Below are 18,381 nucleotides of genomic sequence, written 5' to 3'. Positions count from 1 at the left end.
AAGCCGATGTGTTGTTACGAATTGTGTTACCGCTTATTATGGTTCTGATTTTTGTTTGATTTGAAAAGAGGAAAAATATGATGTTCTTTGAAAAATTTTCCTTGCATTTTGACATGTATTGTGGGCCCGATGATTATGTGTATTATGAGAGTCTGCGGGTTCGCTCGGCCCTAAGTAAGGGTCGGGTGCCCATCATGCCCTATCGAAAATTAGGGTGTGACATATATATATATATATATATATATATATATATATATATGTTAGGATCAGGAATTCGGGATAGTGCGGAATTAGGACACTCAAACTTAATGTGGCCCCTTTTTATGACAATAATGACACACTAAATTTCATTCTTATGGAGTTGAGTAATATAGATGTGAAGATTGAGGAAGAGGATCAAGCCGTTTTGTTAATATATTCCCTACCCCAATCCTTTAAGCATTTTAGAGATACTATACTTTATGGGAAAGAAATTATCTCTTATAGAAAAATCAAATCTATGCTGAAATCTAAAGATCAAATAGATAGAGATATTACTGGGGAAGGTAGTGGAAATCAGGCGGCTGGTTTATCTGTTAGGAGTAAATCTGATGCAAAGTCCAGATACAGCAATTTAGTGTGTCATTATTGTCTTTAAAAGGGCCACATTAAGTTTGAGTGTCCTAAGTTGAAAAAAGAAAAAGAAAAGAAAAATGAGCACGGGTATTCTGACATTGCTGAAGCAAGTGTTGCAGCTGATGAGATAGAAGGAGCTATACTCTTAGTAACTGTAAATAATTTTAGTTCTCACGATGAGTGGATTTTAGATTCGGGTTGTTCGCATCATATGTGTCCCGATAAGGACTTGTTTTCTACATATGATTCTATTGAAGGTGGAGTTGTTTTGATGGGCAATAATGTTTCCTGCAAAATTATTGGAAAAGGTACAGTCCGAATCAAAATGCACGATGGTGTGATGAGAACTCTCATCAATGTTAGATATGTTCCTGAGTTGAAGAAAAATCTCATCTCTTTGGGCACTCTAGAATCTCTTGGGTGCAAATACACGAGGAAGGGGAGTTCTTGAAGTCTCTGCGAGGTGCTCTTGTGGTTATGAAGGCAAGTAAGTCTGGGACGTTGTATACGTTGTTGGGATGCGTATGTTATGTGTTGTTATCTTGTTTCGACATCAGACGGAGATCCGTCTGATTCTGACTTCATGAAATTGTGAAATTTGCCCCTTGGGGAGTTTTGAAGAAGGTGGAGCAAAATTACTATATCACTCAAAATTAGGCCAAGGTGGAGATTTGTAATATGGCCTTTATTTTGATATAGGCATAAGCCTATTAGCAATGAAATTGGGCACCAAGTTTTAATATGTGTGGTGGATACATTTGTTCATGACATTACCCATGGTATCAAACTTGGAGACGAAGTACTTCTTGCTATAAATAGAAGAGCTTCCCATAGTTGAAGACACTAATTTGAGAAGAACTTAGTTGAGTTTGTGTTCTTCTATAGAGAGTACTTTGTAAGAGAGTTGTGTTGGGAAACACTTGTGTGAACCCTTCTTTGGAGTGATCCTGTGAGGTCATTTTCTTGGGGTTTTTGGGATATTAGAATATTTAATAACTTTAATTTTGTACTTTCTTTTGTATCTGTTGGTGTTAGTAAATTTGCTCCTCTTTTGGTTGTGGAGGTAGGTGGTGTTGACTGAACCACGTTAAATCTTTGTCTCCTATTATCTCTGTTATTGTCTTTAAAAGGGCCACATTAAGTTTGAGTGTCCTAAGTTGAAAAAAGAAAAAGAAAAGAAAAATGAGCACGGGGATTCTGACATTACTGAAGCAAGTGTTGCAGCTGATGAGATTGAAGGAGCTATATTCTTAGTAGCTGAAAATAATTTTAGTTCTCACGATGAGTGGATTTTAGATTCGGGTTGTTCGCATCATATGTGTCCCAATAAGGACTTGTTTTCTACATATGATTCTATTGAAGGTGGAGTTGTTTTGATGGGCAATAATGTTTCTTGCAAAATTATTGGAAAAGGTACAGTCCGAATCAAAATGCACGATGGTGTGATGAGAACTCTCACCAATGTTAGATATGTTCCTGAGTTGAAGAAAATCTCATCTCTTTGGGCACTCTAATCTCTTGGGTGCACACAATGTGAAGGTGGAGTTCTTGAAGTCTCCGAGGTGCTCTTGTGGTTATGAAGGCAAGTAAGTCCGGGACGTTGTATACGTTGTTGGGATACTCGCCGTTACGGTGTTGCTCTTTTTTCGACATCGACGGAGATCCGTCTGATTCTGACTTCATGAAATTGTGAAATTTGCCCCTTGGGGCGTTTTGAAAAAGGTGGAGCAAAATTACTATATCACTCAAAATTAGGCCAAGGTGGAGATTTGTAATATGGCCTTCATAACCATAAGAGCACTTCGGGAGACTTCAAGAACTCCACCTTCACCTGTGTATTTGCACCCAAGAGATTCTAGAGTGCCCAAAAAGATGAGATTTTTCTTCAACTCAGGAACATATCTAACATTGGTGAGAGTTCTCACCAGGTTCGGTCAACTTGACCTACATCCACAACCAAAAGAGGAGCAAATTTATTAACACCAACGATACAAAAGAGAGTACAAAATTAAAGTAATTAAATACTCTAATATCCCAAAAAACCCCAAGAAAATAACCTCACAAGATCACTCCAAAGAAGGGTTCACATAAGTATTTCCCAACACAACTCTCTTACAAAGTACTCTCTATAGAAGAACACAAACTCAACTAAGTTCTTCTCAAATTGGTGTGTCTTCAACTATGGGAAGCTCTTTTATTTATAGCAAGAAGTACTTGGTCTCCAAGTTTGATGCCATGGGTAATGTCATGAACAAATGTATCCACCACACATATTAAAACTTGGTGCCCAAGTTCATTGCTAATAGGCTTATGCCTATATCAAAATGAAGGCCATATTACAATATATATATATATATATATATATTTTTTTAATTTCTTCCGGTGCAAAATATCGTCTGAAAAAATGTTTCTCGAATTAAAGAGATTAAATAGATAGTGAAATATCGTTTGAAAATATCTTCCTTAAGGCCTAACTTTTGCCCAAAATTAGACCTATTCGGGCAAAAGTTAAACCTTAAGGTAGAGGTTTTCCTTGACGCAAACTTTTGGCCAAAATTAGATTTTTGGGCAAATGTTAGACCTTAAGGTAGAGGTTTTGCGAAAGCCTTGCCTTGCGTTTTTTTTTTTTTTTTTACTGGGCAAGGTTCGAACCCAAAAACTTCGGGATATTTTCGGCCACTTTTTTAAGCTAAGGACAAAGATTAAAGACCAGCAATTTGAGGGCCAAAAATTAAAGACCAGCGCCTTTGAAGGCAATCCTCGCAAAAAAAAAAAAAAAAAAATCTGCATTTTGTTTTCGCTGCTTCGAGTTCGCAAGCATTTTATACAGGTTGCAGAAAAATTACAGTAATACTTTTCTTTGCGAAAAAGTAGTACTAACTACTAAGATTTGAAAATGTTATGCTTATTCCCTTTTTCGTACTATATCAATTTGTTACTTTATCTTTTTGCGTCATTGAAGCTGCTTGGAATCCACTATTGATATGTATATGTAAATATGTTAGTTAAGCAACGACTTAAAGGATTATCAGTCAAAATAATTATTTTCTTTGTAAATGTTTGACCAGTGGACTAAAACGGACGAACAACAAAGTCAGACACAATCCAAGCCATCGATGATTATCTTCTCATCAAGTTATACATTCGACTAATACTTTTGATAATTTTTTTTTTGTTAAACTTGCTATACTCAGAATATTTTTTGAAGCATAAGAAATTGATTTGTATAATTTCTTCTGGAAGCTTTATGTAATGTTTTCAGGCAAGAAATTTAATCATGTTAAAATTTATTACCAAGGTATAGTGAGATAGATAGGGAGGCTTTCACATTTTTTTTTTTAATATAACTATGGTGTTTGGATCAACTTACACACATTTTAAGGCGTAGACAGGTGAGATAAATCACTTAATGTTTTTGCCTCTGGTGAGATTTGAACTTGAGACATCATGATCCTGGTTTACCCACTTCGTTGACTACTCTCTGGGTTGCTCTTTCTCTTATTGGTCTTATGCGATACAAATCTGAAAATAAGTCGGCTCGGATACCATATGGTTATACAAAAACAATAAGTAAAAACATGCATATTGAAATTTAACTCTCAATTTAAACAAATTGGAGTTTGACTTTGATATGAATGGAATAATTGACAGCCGTTGACCCTTTGGATCAGGACTTTCGTGGATGGTAACCACTTGTAACCATTGAATGGAGTAATACTTTGGGTGAGTATATAATATACGACCCTAATTAACCGTTGACCCAATTTCCCTCCTTAGAATCACTCTCTCAAACTCGAAATTTGAGTAATTACGTTGCTGCTAAATAATGGCAAAGACAGGAAATCCATTTCCTTATCCATCAACACTTAATATAGCAAATTTTGTAACCATCAAACTCTTTGATTCTTCCAATTATGTGATATGGAAAGCACAGATACTTTGTCTTCTTGAAAGTCAAGAATTAGTTGGTTTCATCGATGGAACAATTCAACCACCATTAGACAAGATTACTGACTATAATGGAAACCAGGATAATAATTACTTAATGTGGAAAAGAAGTGACAGGCTTGTTAAAGGGTGGATTCTTGGCTCTCTAACTGAAAAAATGCTTGAGAAAGTGGTTGAGAAAATCAGTGCTAGAGATCTTTGGTTGGAATTGGAGGATATCTGCTGCGCTAAGTCCCAGGACCAATATGAAGGTGAGGTTTAATTTTCCTTTCTTACCTTGTTAATATAGTTGCCGTGTAATATACTTAATACTCAGGGTGTGTTTGGTATTTCCCAAAAAATGTTATCCCGAAAATAAATGTAATTTTTCTTACTTATTTTCTAATATTTGATAAGTAATTAAAAAAATATTGTCTCCAAAAGCATTTATATATGGAGTAATTTATGCAAACACTATGAAACTTGGGGGAGTATTGGGGGAGGGAGGTAGACAATCAAATATTGAATGCCTCCTAGGCTCTTGTGAAACTTGTTTGTCCTGCTTCCACAAGAAAAATTATTTATCTGATTCCTAAAGAACTCATTTTCTATTACATGAACTTAGTAACAGATGTATAATATATCATCTTCTTAATTAACGACTCTCTTATAATTAACAACTTGCACCAACAATGAACTTAACCACATAGATGTACTTGCACAGCATAGACATACATTTTTTTGGTAACTACAGCATGGATATATTACCCACAATAATCTTATTCAACTGCAACATACATACACGTACCTCGGTGCAATTCTGGACAAATCAAAATTGTTATTTCTCTTCTCTGGTTGTGGAAACTTTAGGATCAAAGGAAATTTGAAGTGTGAATAATTCGACCCGATGCTCAATTGAATCATCGAAGAATCATAGGGAAGGAATCCTTGACCCAGTAAAGAATTAAATCGATCGAAGAACTAAACTCTATGAATTAAAGGAATGAAAATAACAAGCACATGTACGAACTTTAGTTAATTATAAACTCTGGCTCTGCAATGATCATATAATATTTAGTTCTGTCTCCTTATTTTTTACATGCATATTAATTAGTAGAGGTTACGCCTAAATAGGATTAGTAAGGTAAGGTCTCGCTTCCTTTACTTGTATTTTTTCCTTTGAGTTTCACTTTTATTATATAAATAAAAAAACTAGCCCTAGGCACCTCCCCTAGTGGATTTGCTAAGAAAATAGTCTTCGTTAATAACCATATGGCAGAAGCTGGTAGCACGATGCAGCCAACAATTGAGGAAGAAGAAAGAGTGGAATCAGGGGAAGATTACAGGCACTGTTTGCCATTATACAGGGCTGCACGACGCGGGGATTGGGAAGCCGCACAAGCATTCTTACATGAAAACCTGGAGGCTAGTAGAGTTCATCTGATCACTTCCTCATTACAAACAGCACTTCACATTGCTATTGGTTTGAAAAACGACAATGCTTGCAAGTTTTTCATTGAGAACTTGGTGGATTCCATGTCGGATGATGCGTTAGCCATACAAAACAGTTCAGGGGAAACACCTCTTCATTATGCTGCTCGGTTTGGCAACTTACTTGCCGCGAGTATTCTTGTCAAAAGGAACCATAATTTGCCTCATGTTGCATCCAACAAAGGCCTTTATCCGATACATCTAGCAACTGAATATGGTTACAAATCTTTGGACATGGTTCGTTACTTCTTCAGTGTCACGAAAAGTTCTGCTCCTTATACTGGCATTGCTGGTGCTAGGCTGCTTCGTAGATTGATTCGTTCCGACTTGTACGGTGAGTTTACATATATGTTTTCAATGGCAGGCAATTATAATGCAAGAATTCATGAGAGGAAACAATTACCTAGCTTAACTTTTCAGCTGAAGAATAAAGATAAAGGGCGATTTTTTGTTGAATACGACGTTATTCCTGAGTAATACGACATTTATTTTGCAGAGTTGGCTGTAGGTTTGGTAAACAATTTTCCTGATTTGGCCAAATGTGGTTCAGATGAATTACTATCTCCTCTGGCACTGCTGGCTACAAAGATATCAGTATTCGCTGGTGAAAGTCGTCCAAGCTCTCGCAACCGATTATCTTGTGAGTTAAATCATTTTTAAATTTTTCGGGTAATTAACACACAGGTGTCACAACCTCAAAGTGCTTTCTTCGGTCATATTCAGAAAATAGAGTGAAGTGACAGAAATTGAAAAGGATATGAGAAAAATAAGAAAATGAAACGACAGAATGGTTTAATTGGTGCAATGTATATGCATGGTATTAATTGGTGCAATGTATATGCATGGTACCATGTAAGTTTATGGACAAAGGATAACTAGTTTTAATTTAATTAACTTCTTGTTATAGGGATCCAGAAGCTTCTTTTCATTTCTTCTACCACATTTTTGGAACCTGGTACGTAGCTTTCTTCAGAAATTTCAGCTTTTTCTTTATCCAGGGTGCTCCTTACTGTATTGGTGCATAATGTCACTCATCTAATGTTAGTTATCTTAGAAAGAGCCAAACTTTTGAAAAATAAAAAACTATCCACTTTAACCATTTTATTGACCTGCTCCACTGCTTGGTCCGACCTGCTAGAACTATATAGGTCAGTATTTTTTGTTAAATGGTGCTGCTTATGTAGCGATATTTGACAGTTGAATGGTGATTTTAAGCAATATATTTTGTTAAGTGACGAATAAAGTTTTAGCTATTAGCATGCGGCAAGCTACAGATGTTAAGCTGCAAATATATTTGTAGGAAATGTGTGTGGCTGTGCACTGGGCTTGAAGACTACTGGTTTTAGAACAATAAGTAGTCAACTTGACATGTTTAGCACATATCTCAAGTTCAGTGTTGGCTCAGGCTAAGACAACTTGGTATTGCTAATTTCAGAGTTCATATTCTTGTTAAAAGAGGAAGAAGAGGCATAAAGAGGAAAAAGATCGCTGAAAGAGGAGAAAGAGCCCTAGACGAAGAGGGAGGATCGTTATAGGAGAGATAAATGTAAAATAAAAGGGTTTTGCAATATATATATTTGACCCATATAGTTTTAGCGGGCCGGGCCAAGTGGAGCGGGTCAATAAAATGGGTATTTTTTTTTTCCCAGCTTTTAGAAGTTTGACTTAAAATAAAAATTTCATGTCAGTTGAATTCAACGGAAAAATCACTTAAATTTGGTTGGGTGACTTGTAGGTGAAATAGCAATACTTGAGTGATTTTGGGTTACAAAACAAAGATCCAACAGAAAGATCACTTAAATTTGGTTGAGTGACTTTATAGGTGAAATAACAATACTAGTGACTTTTGAGTTATAAAACAAAGAAAATTGACTTTCTAATATAACTAGAGTGACTATATCAACTTTAAAAAGTTGATGTACCAGTTAAAAATCTGGTACTCCTGTGATATGCCTTGGTATCTTAAAAATAAATTTTAGAAGTTCACACTTTGACCCCCTAAACTACTTTCCTGTAACCCCTCAAACATCATCTCTATTTGTTCTTGCTTGTATTGTAGCGGTTGAGTTGAAACAGACTGCATACAAAAATAAAAAACACCATGATGGAATTAAATTAGCAGAAATCCTTTGCGAGAAACTGGAAAGTTTAAGTGAGAAGGAAATCGATTCTGTCGTAGGTGGTCCTCTCCTCCAAGCAGCACGTTTCGACAACTACAAGCTTGTTGAAATTATTGTGACAAAATTTCCTTCATCAGTTTATTATTGTGACACCAAGGGGAAGACTGCACTTCACGTTGCAGTAGAAAATCGATCCAGAAATGTGTTTAATTTGATTTATCGAATGAGTGAGCATAGACACATCCTAATGAGTTCAATGGATCACCATGAAAATACCATCTTGCATTTGGCTGGAAAATTACTACCTGAAAACAAACTGAATCGCTCTTTTGGCCCGGCTCTCCAGATGCAGCAAGAACTACAATGGTTTAAGGTAGTTTGATTTCTCTACTACCTAAGTACTGTGACATGGGAGGGGATGTGACTTGTGAGTTATATGAATGCGACCTTTCCAAGCTGCACTGATATTGTGTTTTTTTAATGTAATGTATGTAGGAAGTGAAGAAGGTCGTACCACCTTCTTACTATGACATATTAAACAGTGAGGGCAAAACTGCTAATGAAGTATTTACAGAGAGACATGTAAAACTAAAAAGAGAAGGAGAAGAATGGTTGAAAGATACAGCAAACGGATGCTCGTTGATAGCAGCACTTGTTGCTACAATTGCATTTGCAGCAGCAGTTACAGTTCCAGGCGGAAACGATGAGGACAACGGGTTCCCCATTTTCTCAAGAAATGGCGCTTTCACCTTGTTCGCCCTTTCAAACGGAATATCCCTCTTCACTTCTACCACTTCTTTATTGGCATTTGTTTCTATATTAACTTCTCGTAAAGCGGAAGAGGATTTTCTGCACGCTTTGCCAGACAGTCTGTCTATGGGACTTCACCACATGATTGCCTCCATATCATTCATGACCATTAGCTTTTGTGCGACGCTGTATCTTGTGCTCATCGGGAAGAACAGATGGCTTCTTCTTCCCTTGGCTTTATTTGCTTTGTTCCCTATTGCCGCACTTGTGCGATGGCTGTTCCCACTCTTTTCAGCTGTGTCTTCTTCAACACTTGTACTTGGCATCTTTCGCAAAAAGAATAAAGCTGGTTGTTCTTTTGAGGCATAGAAGAAATGTACACGCAAGTATACGCATGAACTATGCTGTCCCATTTTCTGTCTATGATTTTGACTTGTAGGGTCCTGATTGAAATACGGCATCGTGTAACATGATTGATGTTGTCACCGACATTGCTTTCTGACTCGGCCTTTGGAAATGTTTCACCAACTTCCAGAAACTATTGCTGGTATACACAATGGATGCCTTGAGTAATGAAGAACTGGTGAATGATAGTGAGCAGCGGACTCTTCTTATCAACAACGGCATAGGAATGACAAATCAGCATCATTTTGTTATATTTTAGATTCATACTTCTTGTAAGAACTTTTCATGACACTAACAATGTAGCTATGTAACTTTCAGTTGAATGTAGCCAGTTATGTTAATGGATTCTTGACATGTTTAGTTGCAGGCTTGCAGCCACGTTAAGTTCTTCCATAACAAAAAATTCACGAGCTACATGGACAGCTGGTGCTTCGCATAGGCCAGGAAATTGTATGTATATATGATTTGATGATTGGACTATTTTGGTGTTGGGCATGTTTCTAGTGTGTGCGCGCGCGCGCGCGTGTATCACGGTTCACTCTACCGGTACAATGCTGAATAATTGGTTGTGCCATAAAGTTAGTGTAAATCTGCAAAGAAGATCTGTTATGGTGCTTCCTAGTTTGATTTTCTTGGAACTCTGGAAGGCAAGATAATGGACACAGGAAATAAGGTCCAACAAAGCTAGAATCTGTCAACAGGTGTTGTATCTTTTGAAAACTGACCTGAAATAAAGGACGCGAGAGTGGATATAAGCTGGACATGCGGAGCAAACTTTCGCATGGACTGGAGGGCTTTTAATTAGTCCAGTGCTGAGTTGCAGTCATTTGGGACAAACCTCCCGATAACTTGATTAAAATCAACTCAGATGAAACTAGTTATATTGGGTAAAAGAGGGCTGGCATTGGAGGTATTGTTAGAAATAGAAATGGACAACTGATTATAGCTTATGCCAAAGCTATTCAATTATTAATTTGAACTAACAATATTGCTGAGGTTCATATGCTGCCTTGTTTGGAGTAAAATTGTCCTTAGATCTCAAGTTGACAAACATTATACTTGAAATGTACTCTGCTGCAGTAGTAAATATGTTAAAAAGGTAAGCATAAGGTTCCAAAGGGAACTGTTGGATATGGTGGAAATGTTGAAGCACATGATCCAACAAAACCAACTACATGTGCTACATAGTTATAGAAAGGATTGGATAATGAAGTAGCAGATGCACTCTCTAAAGTTGGAGCAGCTTAACCAAAATGATGAGGCTTTATTATATGGGCCAGTGCAGGGCCTGTCAAGAGAAGTTAGGGAAAATAAAAATGAACTGAGTTCAGCTTTCCACATTTCATAATAAAACAAAAAAAAGTAGAACTGATTATGTTTGGGATGCTCCAGGAAACACTTGTCCTCCTTGATTTACTTTTTTGTACATGTTGTGTGCCTAGTTTGTAGTACAGAAGTAACATTTCTAACATTGGCTTTGAGGAGGTTAGGGATTATGTCCTCCTCCATCATGTATTTACCTTTTGAATTTCAATATTCTCCCTTCGGTTCAAAAAGAGTGTCCACTTAGAGTGTGTTTGGTATGAAGGAAAACATTTCCCCCAATTTCTCATGTTTAGTTGGTCAAAATGTCTTGGAAAACATTTTCTCTAGGAAAACAAGTTCCTTGAAAATGAGGAAAATAACTTCCTTAATGGAAGTAGGGAAAACAAGTTCCACAAGTAACATTGCAAGTTCATTGTCTAACAAGTTCCACAAGTAACATTGCGAGTCCATTGTCTCCTCTCCACCTACCCAACACCCCCAACCCTTACCCCTCGACCTTCCCACACCCCGCCATCCCCGAACCCCCACTCCCCACCCCACACACCACCCCCCTACACCACCCAAACTAGCCCCAGCCACCCCCACCACCTAACCACCTAACCACCCCTACACCCCCACCCTAATCCCAACCCACAACTTAACCACCCTCCAAGCCCCAACCCCACTACCTCCTCCCCCACCCCTATAACCACTACCCCACCCCTTACTCCTATCACCACGACCTCTCACCTTCCTACCACCACCCCCCTATCTCTCAACTTTGCAAAACTTGGCACTTTGTGGAAAGTGGTAACTTTCAAAAATAGCAACTTTACAACGTAATAGCCTCTTTGTGAAAGTATTAAAATAACCATTTTTGCAATGTGCTCTTTCTGAGATAGTGGCCACTTTTTAAAAATGACAAAAAAGTTGCTATTTTTGCAAATTTGCATTTTCGGTCATGTTGCAAGAAACAAAATTTGCAAAAATAGCCATTTTATGTCACTTTTCAAAAAAGGCCAATTTACAAAAATAGCCTTTTGTGTCACTTAAAATTGGCTAGTTTACAAACATAGTCACTTTTTTGGGTTGTCTTTCAAAGTGCAAAGTAGTCATTTTTTTTTTGTTTGTCTTAGAAAAAGGCCACTTGCAAAGGTATGGACATGTTTGGTTATCTTATAAAAATAACTACTTTGTGAAAGTAGCATCTTTTCCAAAATGCGGGGTGGGGGTAGTAGGGAAGGTTGTAATTTTTTTTTTGGGCCGGGGGGGGGGGGGGATAGGAGGTGAGAGGTAGTGAGTTGGAAGGTTGGATGTGCGTGTGGTTAGGGAGTTGGATTGGTATTTCCGTCAAACCAAACACTAGAAAATGTTTTCCACATCCAACCAAACACAAGAAAATAAGTAAGAAAATCACTTGTTTTCCAAGAAATAATTTTTTAGGAAAACATTTTCCATCATACCAAACACACCCTTAGCCTTTATTTTTCTGTTAAAAAAGAGTGTCCACTTACCAAATTAAGAAAGAATTAATCCTATTTTTCCAGATTTGGCCTTATTAAGTGTTAAGTGATCAAATTCCAATACCTATTTAAATTAGGGATAGTTTAGTTACAAAAAAATTAGTATTTTCTTAAGGGGTGTGTAAATGACTAAGTGAACACTCTTTTTAAACCGGAGGGAGTATAAACTAGTGGTCAAAGGCAAACACTGCATACCAAGGATCAGTATAGTCTAAGGTGATGGTTTCTTTTGAAAAAATGAACAAACAAAAATGAAAAAGAATCAGGAAAGTGAAGCGCAATCTCTTACTTAAATCCACGCACAAATTTGAAGACAGGCTATTCCATAAAAAAAATGTAATTCATAATGCTCCATATATACATCTATGTCTTCAAATCACTGTCTTTTTTCTTTATCACAAGAGAAAACAGATGATTAATAAGTGGTCCTCGCCAATGTTGAAACGCTAACATGGGCAATACAGCTACTATAAACGCTGCATAAAACACGATTTCGTTGTCCTTCAACACAAAATACAGAGCACAACCAAAGCTCACCATCATTGCTTCTACTGAGGCATACAGTGTAAGAAGTCCCCATAACAGGCGCTGTGGCAAAACATGGAGGAAATCTTCTTCTGCATAACGCGAAGTTAAAAAGAAACGAACGCGAATAATGAAATGCATGAACTGGAGAGGGATACTGTGTTGGAAAAGGCGAATGCGATGAAAAATCCGTTTTTGGTGAAAATTGGAAGGCTGTTTTCGCAGTTTCTGACGCCTGGAAATGTTATTGCTGCAGCAAATGCAATGGTAACGATGAGCGCTGCTATGATCGTGCATGAATTTGCTGTCTCTTTCATCCATTTTTCTCCTTGTGATCTCAGTTTTGTGTGTTGCTCTGTAAATAATTGATGAGCAGTTTTACCCTTGTCGTTTAAACGTTCATAATAAGAAATTGGTAACATCTGCTTCACTGCCTACAACACATAATATAGAAATGCAATGTTAGACAATATTTGCAGCCAGGAAATGTTGGATTCATACATTTCCCCCCCTTTCTAAATATGGTGTTTAATATGTTATTCTGTAGTATACATACCTCTTCCATTTCATTTCATATGACATACTTGAGTACTTGACTGGACAAGATTTTAAGAAAGAAAGAGATTCCAGAATTTGTGATATTAAACATGTCATCATATTTACATGGTTGTTAATTGTCGTTAAGATAAAATGAAAAGCTTAAAGTCAAAACAACATTAAATATAAAAAAGTGTCATTATTTTTAACAGACTAAAAATTAAGGGCTTAATTTCATAAATGATCTTCTAAATTTTCATTTTATTGTATCAACGTCATTAAGCGATTTTTTTCAACATAATAATATTCAACTTTATCCAAGTACCAAATATCACAAAAGTAACACATTTTTTGTAACAAAAAAAGCTCACTCAATTTTGTCTCAACATCACATATAGTCATTTTCCCCCCTTTCTAAATATGGTGGTTAATATGTTATTCTGTAGTATACATACTTCTTCCATTTCATTTCATATGACATACTTGATTGGACAAGATTTTAAGAAAGAAAGAGAAATTTCCAGAATTTGTGATCTTAAACATATCATCATATTTACTCGGTTGTCATTAATATAAAATGAAAAGCTTAAAGTCAAAACAAAATTAAACATAGAAAAGTTTCATTACTTTTAACAGACTAAAAAGGGCTTAATTTCATAAAATGGTCATTCAAATTTTCATTTTATTGTATTAAAGCCATTAAGCGATTCTTTTGCAACGTAAAAATAATTAACTTTATCCAAATATTACGCATTTTTGGTAGCTTTTGCTCGTTAGGTGGGGAATTATTACGCATGATGTATTAAGAATTACCATATTTGGTAGCTTTTGAGTTGCTTATATAAAAGTTTTGGGTGTTTGATTATTATTTTACAATCCCACATAATATTTTTGAGCTATAATGACTTATTGAGAAAACTTTTTTTTTCTTTCTTTTAATCTAAGTTGAGTGCCTTTTTATTTCATATTAACTATATTATAACTATATAGAAGCATGGGTTTCCATGCTTCGTCGTCAGGCTCTATTTAAAAAATAATTAAAAAAAAGAGTGGGCCCCAATCTTCTTTAATAGTAGAAAAATTGTTAACAAAAAAAAAAGTGGGTCCCAATCTTCTCTAATGGTAGAAAAATTATTAAAAAAAAAAATTAAGGTGGGGCCCAATCTTCTATAATAGTAGGAATAAAAAAAATGTAAGGTGGGGCCCACTCTTCCATAATAGTAGAGATTAAAAAAATTAAGGTGGGGTTTGCGTGGAGAATTAGGGGACAATTGCAAAAAAATAAAAATAAAGTGAGGTCCATGTGAAGAAGTAGGAGACAATTGCAACAGAAAAAAATATGATATTTCAATAATGATAATAAGTTCAAAAATGGTAAAGCATTATATTTCATGCAAAAATGTAAAGATGAGAAGTTAACAAGGAAAAAATAAATAATGATTTAAATTGAACACAAAATCAGTTAAAGAAGTCATAAAACTAAAAGATTTAAAACTTATACCATACGTCTAACACCAATATTGAGGAATAACATCAAGAAGGCGAAATATAAACGGTCTTCTATAATAGTAAATTTAAAAAAAAATTTAAGGTGGGGCCCACTCTTCTATAATAGTAGAAATTTTAAAAAAAAATTAAGTTGGGGCCCACTTTTCTATAATAGTATAAATAAAAAAAAACAAATTTAAGGTGGGGTTCACTCTTCCATAATAGTACAGATAAAAAAAATTAAGGTGCGATCCACGTGAAGAATTAGGATAAAATTGTAAAAAAAAATAAAAAATTAAGGTGAGATCCCCGTGAAGAAGAAAAAAAATAGGACATTTAAATAATGATAATAAGTTCAGAAAATGGTAAAGGTACGCTTAGAGAAAATTTAAAGAAGAGAAATTCAGGAAAAAAGAAATAACGATTTAAATTAAACATAGAAACCGCTAAAGAAGTCATAAAACCAAAAGATTTACGTCTCACACAAATAATGAGGAATAACATCGAGAAGACGAAATATAAACGGTTAAGAAACGTATACACATATTTTTCTTAAAATGATGAAGTTGGTCTGTACTAAAAAATTTAAGACTACGAAAATGTCGCATGAAAGCGCTTTCGTTGTTGTTGATTAGAAAGAGATGATGGCGTGAAACTCGGTAGGAGAAAGTGTATTTCAAATCTATCAATTGGATAACCAAACCAGGAGAGTCAGTATTCGTAGCAAACACTAATATAATAAAATTTTGGATACGGAGCATAAACTACAATGTTATATTAATCGTATTTTGAACATAGTATATATATATATATATATATATATATATAGTTGTAGTCACCTTACTTGATGGATATATATATATATATATATATATATATATATAGTTGTAGTCACCTTACTGCTGGAAGGTTAGACAGACCCCTACCATGTTAATAAGAGCTAGTACCAAATTACTTCATCTGTTTCATTTTATTGAGTCCATGTTGATTGAGCACACAAGTTTTCATTAGGGTTGTATTTTACTAAACTAACGTTATTAATGATGATTTGGAATTCTACATTGACTAGTACTCCCTCCATTCCATAATAATTGACTTTTTAGGCTTATGCACACCCCTTAAGAAAGTGTTCACTCCTAAAAAATTAGAAATATTTTTACTAACTTACCCCTAATTAAATGCCTAGAAAAAGAAAAACTTAATGATTCTCAACTATGTAAAGGTAAAATAGTTTTACATTCCAACCACATTTTATTCTACAAAGGAGATTGTTTATTAATTATGATGCCTAATGCTAAAGATCGTCATTATTAATTGGGATCCTATACATCATATTCCATTTCAGATCGTTCAATTTTCATATTATGTAAGTTAAAAAAAAAAAAAAGAAGTAAAATTGCAAGAAGAATTCACTTGAGAATTTAAATTTGCAAAATAGAAAGAAAAGAAGAAAGAGAAAAGTTGAACAAAATTAGAAGAAGATATGAGTGTTCAAGAATTGCTAGAAGAGCAATCAGATCCCTTTGATTTTGTATAACGTGGACATCACCACGTTATACAAATAATTTTGTAAAACGTGGATCAGTCCACGTTATACAATTTTTTTTTTTCGTTTTGTGATTCTGACAGAGGGAAAAAAAAAAGTTGGGGTATAACGTGGATCAGTCCACGTTATACCCCTTTTGGTATATATATTTTCGGCTACCCCCTTTTGGTTTATATCGTGTATTTTTATACCCTTTAGGCTCCGGACTCTATTTTTTCTACCCCAACTGAAGTTATACTTCTGATATAATTGTCTCAATCTTAATTATTTATGCCTTTTGGCTTATCACTTTCTTTATCTTTATGTTATATCCATATAGATATATGGATATTGGGGATAATCGAGCAATTAGAAAATTGTGAGTCTTCTATTTTCCTGACCTTCTATGCACATTATTTAAAATATGTGTTCTTTTTTTTTTTTTGTAGATTGAATTTTATGGGTCTGGATCACTGGATGTAGATTGAATTGTTGCTGTGGGTTGGGGCATAGTTGGTAGCTTTGTATCATTACAAACTTCTTGGGAAAAGACATAGATTCACCCTTAAACTATACTCCAAATGTCATTTTCACACTTGAACTTTAGTGGTGACCTATTACACACCTAAACATTTAAAAAGTGAATTTATTTACCCCCTACGGACATTTAACCAGTCTCATGTGTGGAGGTATTCCACACGCGCGCGACACGTCAGCGACACGTTATTTGTTCTTCCATAATTTTTCTTTTTTATTTATTCTTTCACAATTTTGCTTTTTTCCCTTTCTTATTTATTTGTGGGCCCCACTTTTTTAAAAACTTTTTCCTTTTCATTGTGTCTTCTTCAACACTGCCGTGCCTTCCCCCGTGTTTCTTCACTTCATCTCCCATAATGATCTCTAGACCTCTCCCTTGAAACTTTGAGAGAGGAATTTTATGGAAGAAAATTGAAATGAGTGGAAAAGATGATGCTTTTCAGAAAAGTCCACCCCCAAAATCCTTCTTCTCCATTAGCACAAGATGCCCCTTCTTCTTCATCTTCATTTCCTCCACCCCCATTGCACCACCACCGCGCCCTCTCCTCCAACGCCACCCCCAAAATCCTTCGTCTTCTTTTTCTCCATTTCACCAGAATTGAACAAACCCAGAAGTATTTTTGTCTATTCTCTTCCTTTCTTAAAAAAAAAAAAATAAATCAAAATACTACAAGAAAAGGTTCGATTTTGGAGCCATTAAAACTTGGAATTTTGTAGCCATGAAACCTAGGTTACTACTAAATCTCTAAATTCCATTAGATTGTGGTTTTTTTTTTTGTTTTTTGTTTTTGTTTTTGATAATGAAATTAGAAAGTAACAATTAATTGCCCTTATGATATACTAATAGCAAGAATAAAAAGCAGTTTGCATAGCGATATTGGCATATGAGAGATGTTCCTTTTAGTCCGCCATGGGAAGCAATTTTCCAAGTTGGGTTTATCAAGAATTAGTTGAAAAGTTGCGGTGAATAAATTAAACAATGTGATGAAAAAATGGAGGAAAGACGTGAAGATAGGGGAGGGGGAGGAGGAGGGAGAAGTGTAACGACCCATTTGGTCGTTTAGCACTTTTAGGCATAATATTCCTAAAACACCCTTTTCGTGGTCAAATCTTGCTGTCTATGTCTCCGATAACGGGTGATTCGGTTATTTAATTGACGAGTTTTAGTCCTCATTTGACATGCGAGGACGAATGTTCTAAAGGAGGGAGAATGTCACACTCCATAATAATCCTTGCTACTTGTATTAAAACAAGAAAGAATGAGTTAAGAAGGTTCAAGGAAAGTTAATCGAGTTAGTAAGAATATCGTTATAAATATGGTTGTCTTAAGTATCTCGAGGTGACTGGTAACCTAAAGGATTTGAAATCGCGTTATGAGTATGTATATGAGGTAATGTGAGTGACCTTTTAAAGTATTTGAGATTATTAGTAATGATATAGAAGATGGACAAAAGATAGGAATATACTTTTTCGATTGGAGTTTCGTCGAAGCTTTGTGAGTTCTACTTATGGTTATTGTGATTCTACGGACCCTTCGAGACATGTATATGAATTGTTATGGATGTAAATGACTGTGTATATGTATGTATAAGAGGTTACATGAGGTTGGAAGAGGATTAGAAGTTAAACGAAA

At 35.4% G+C, this 18,381-nt stretch overlaps 1 protein-coding gene across 1 annotated transcript; it reads left to right on the top strand.

Moving 5' to 3' along the window:
* Positions 1-4,155: 4,155 nt before the first annotated feature.
* LOC132033809 (uncharacterized) lies at positions 4,156-9,788 on the top strand. Its single transcript, XM_059423901.1, has 6 exons — positions 4,156-4,814; positions 5,822-6,367; positions 6,530-6,673; positions 6,941-6,988; positions 8,093-8,526; positions 8,649-9,788. Exons 1-6 carry the CDS (start codon positions 4,442-4,444, stop codon positions 9,270-9,272), a joined length of 2,169 nt encoding a protein of 722 aa, XP_059279884.1. The 5' UTR covers positions 4,156-4,441; the 3' UTR covers positions 9,273-9,788.
* Positions 9,789-18,381: the final 8,593 nt, after the last annotated feature.

Source organism: Lycium ferocissimum, chromosome 10 (genome assembly GCF_029784015.1).
Source record: "Lycium ferocissimum isolate CSIRO_LF1 chromosome 10, AGI_CSIRO_Lferr_CH_V1, whole genome shotgun sequence".
Lineage (NCBI taxonomy): Eukaryota > Viridiplantae > Streptophyta > Magnoliopsida > Solanales > Solanaceae > Lycium > Lycium ferocissimum.
Note: the sequence above shows the minus strand (reverse complement) of the source record. Positions and strands in the feature narration are given on the sequence as shown.

Bases quoted from the DNA above. Each gene is read 5' to 3' on its own strand.
- LOC132033809 (XM_059423901.1), top strand. From the start codon at position 4,442: ATGGCAAAGACAGGAAATCCATTTCCTTATCCATCAACACTTAATATA. The intron at 6,368-6,529 runs GTGAGTTTACAT...TTTATTTTGCAG, and splicing joins GATTCGTTCCGACTTGTACG to AGTTGGCTGTAGGTTTGGTA. The intron at 8,527-8,648 runs GTAGTTTGATTT...TAATGTATGTAG, and splicing joins AAGAACTACAATGGTTTAAG to GAAGTGAAGAAGGTCGTACC.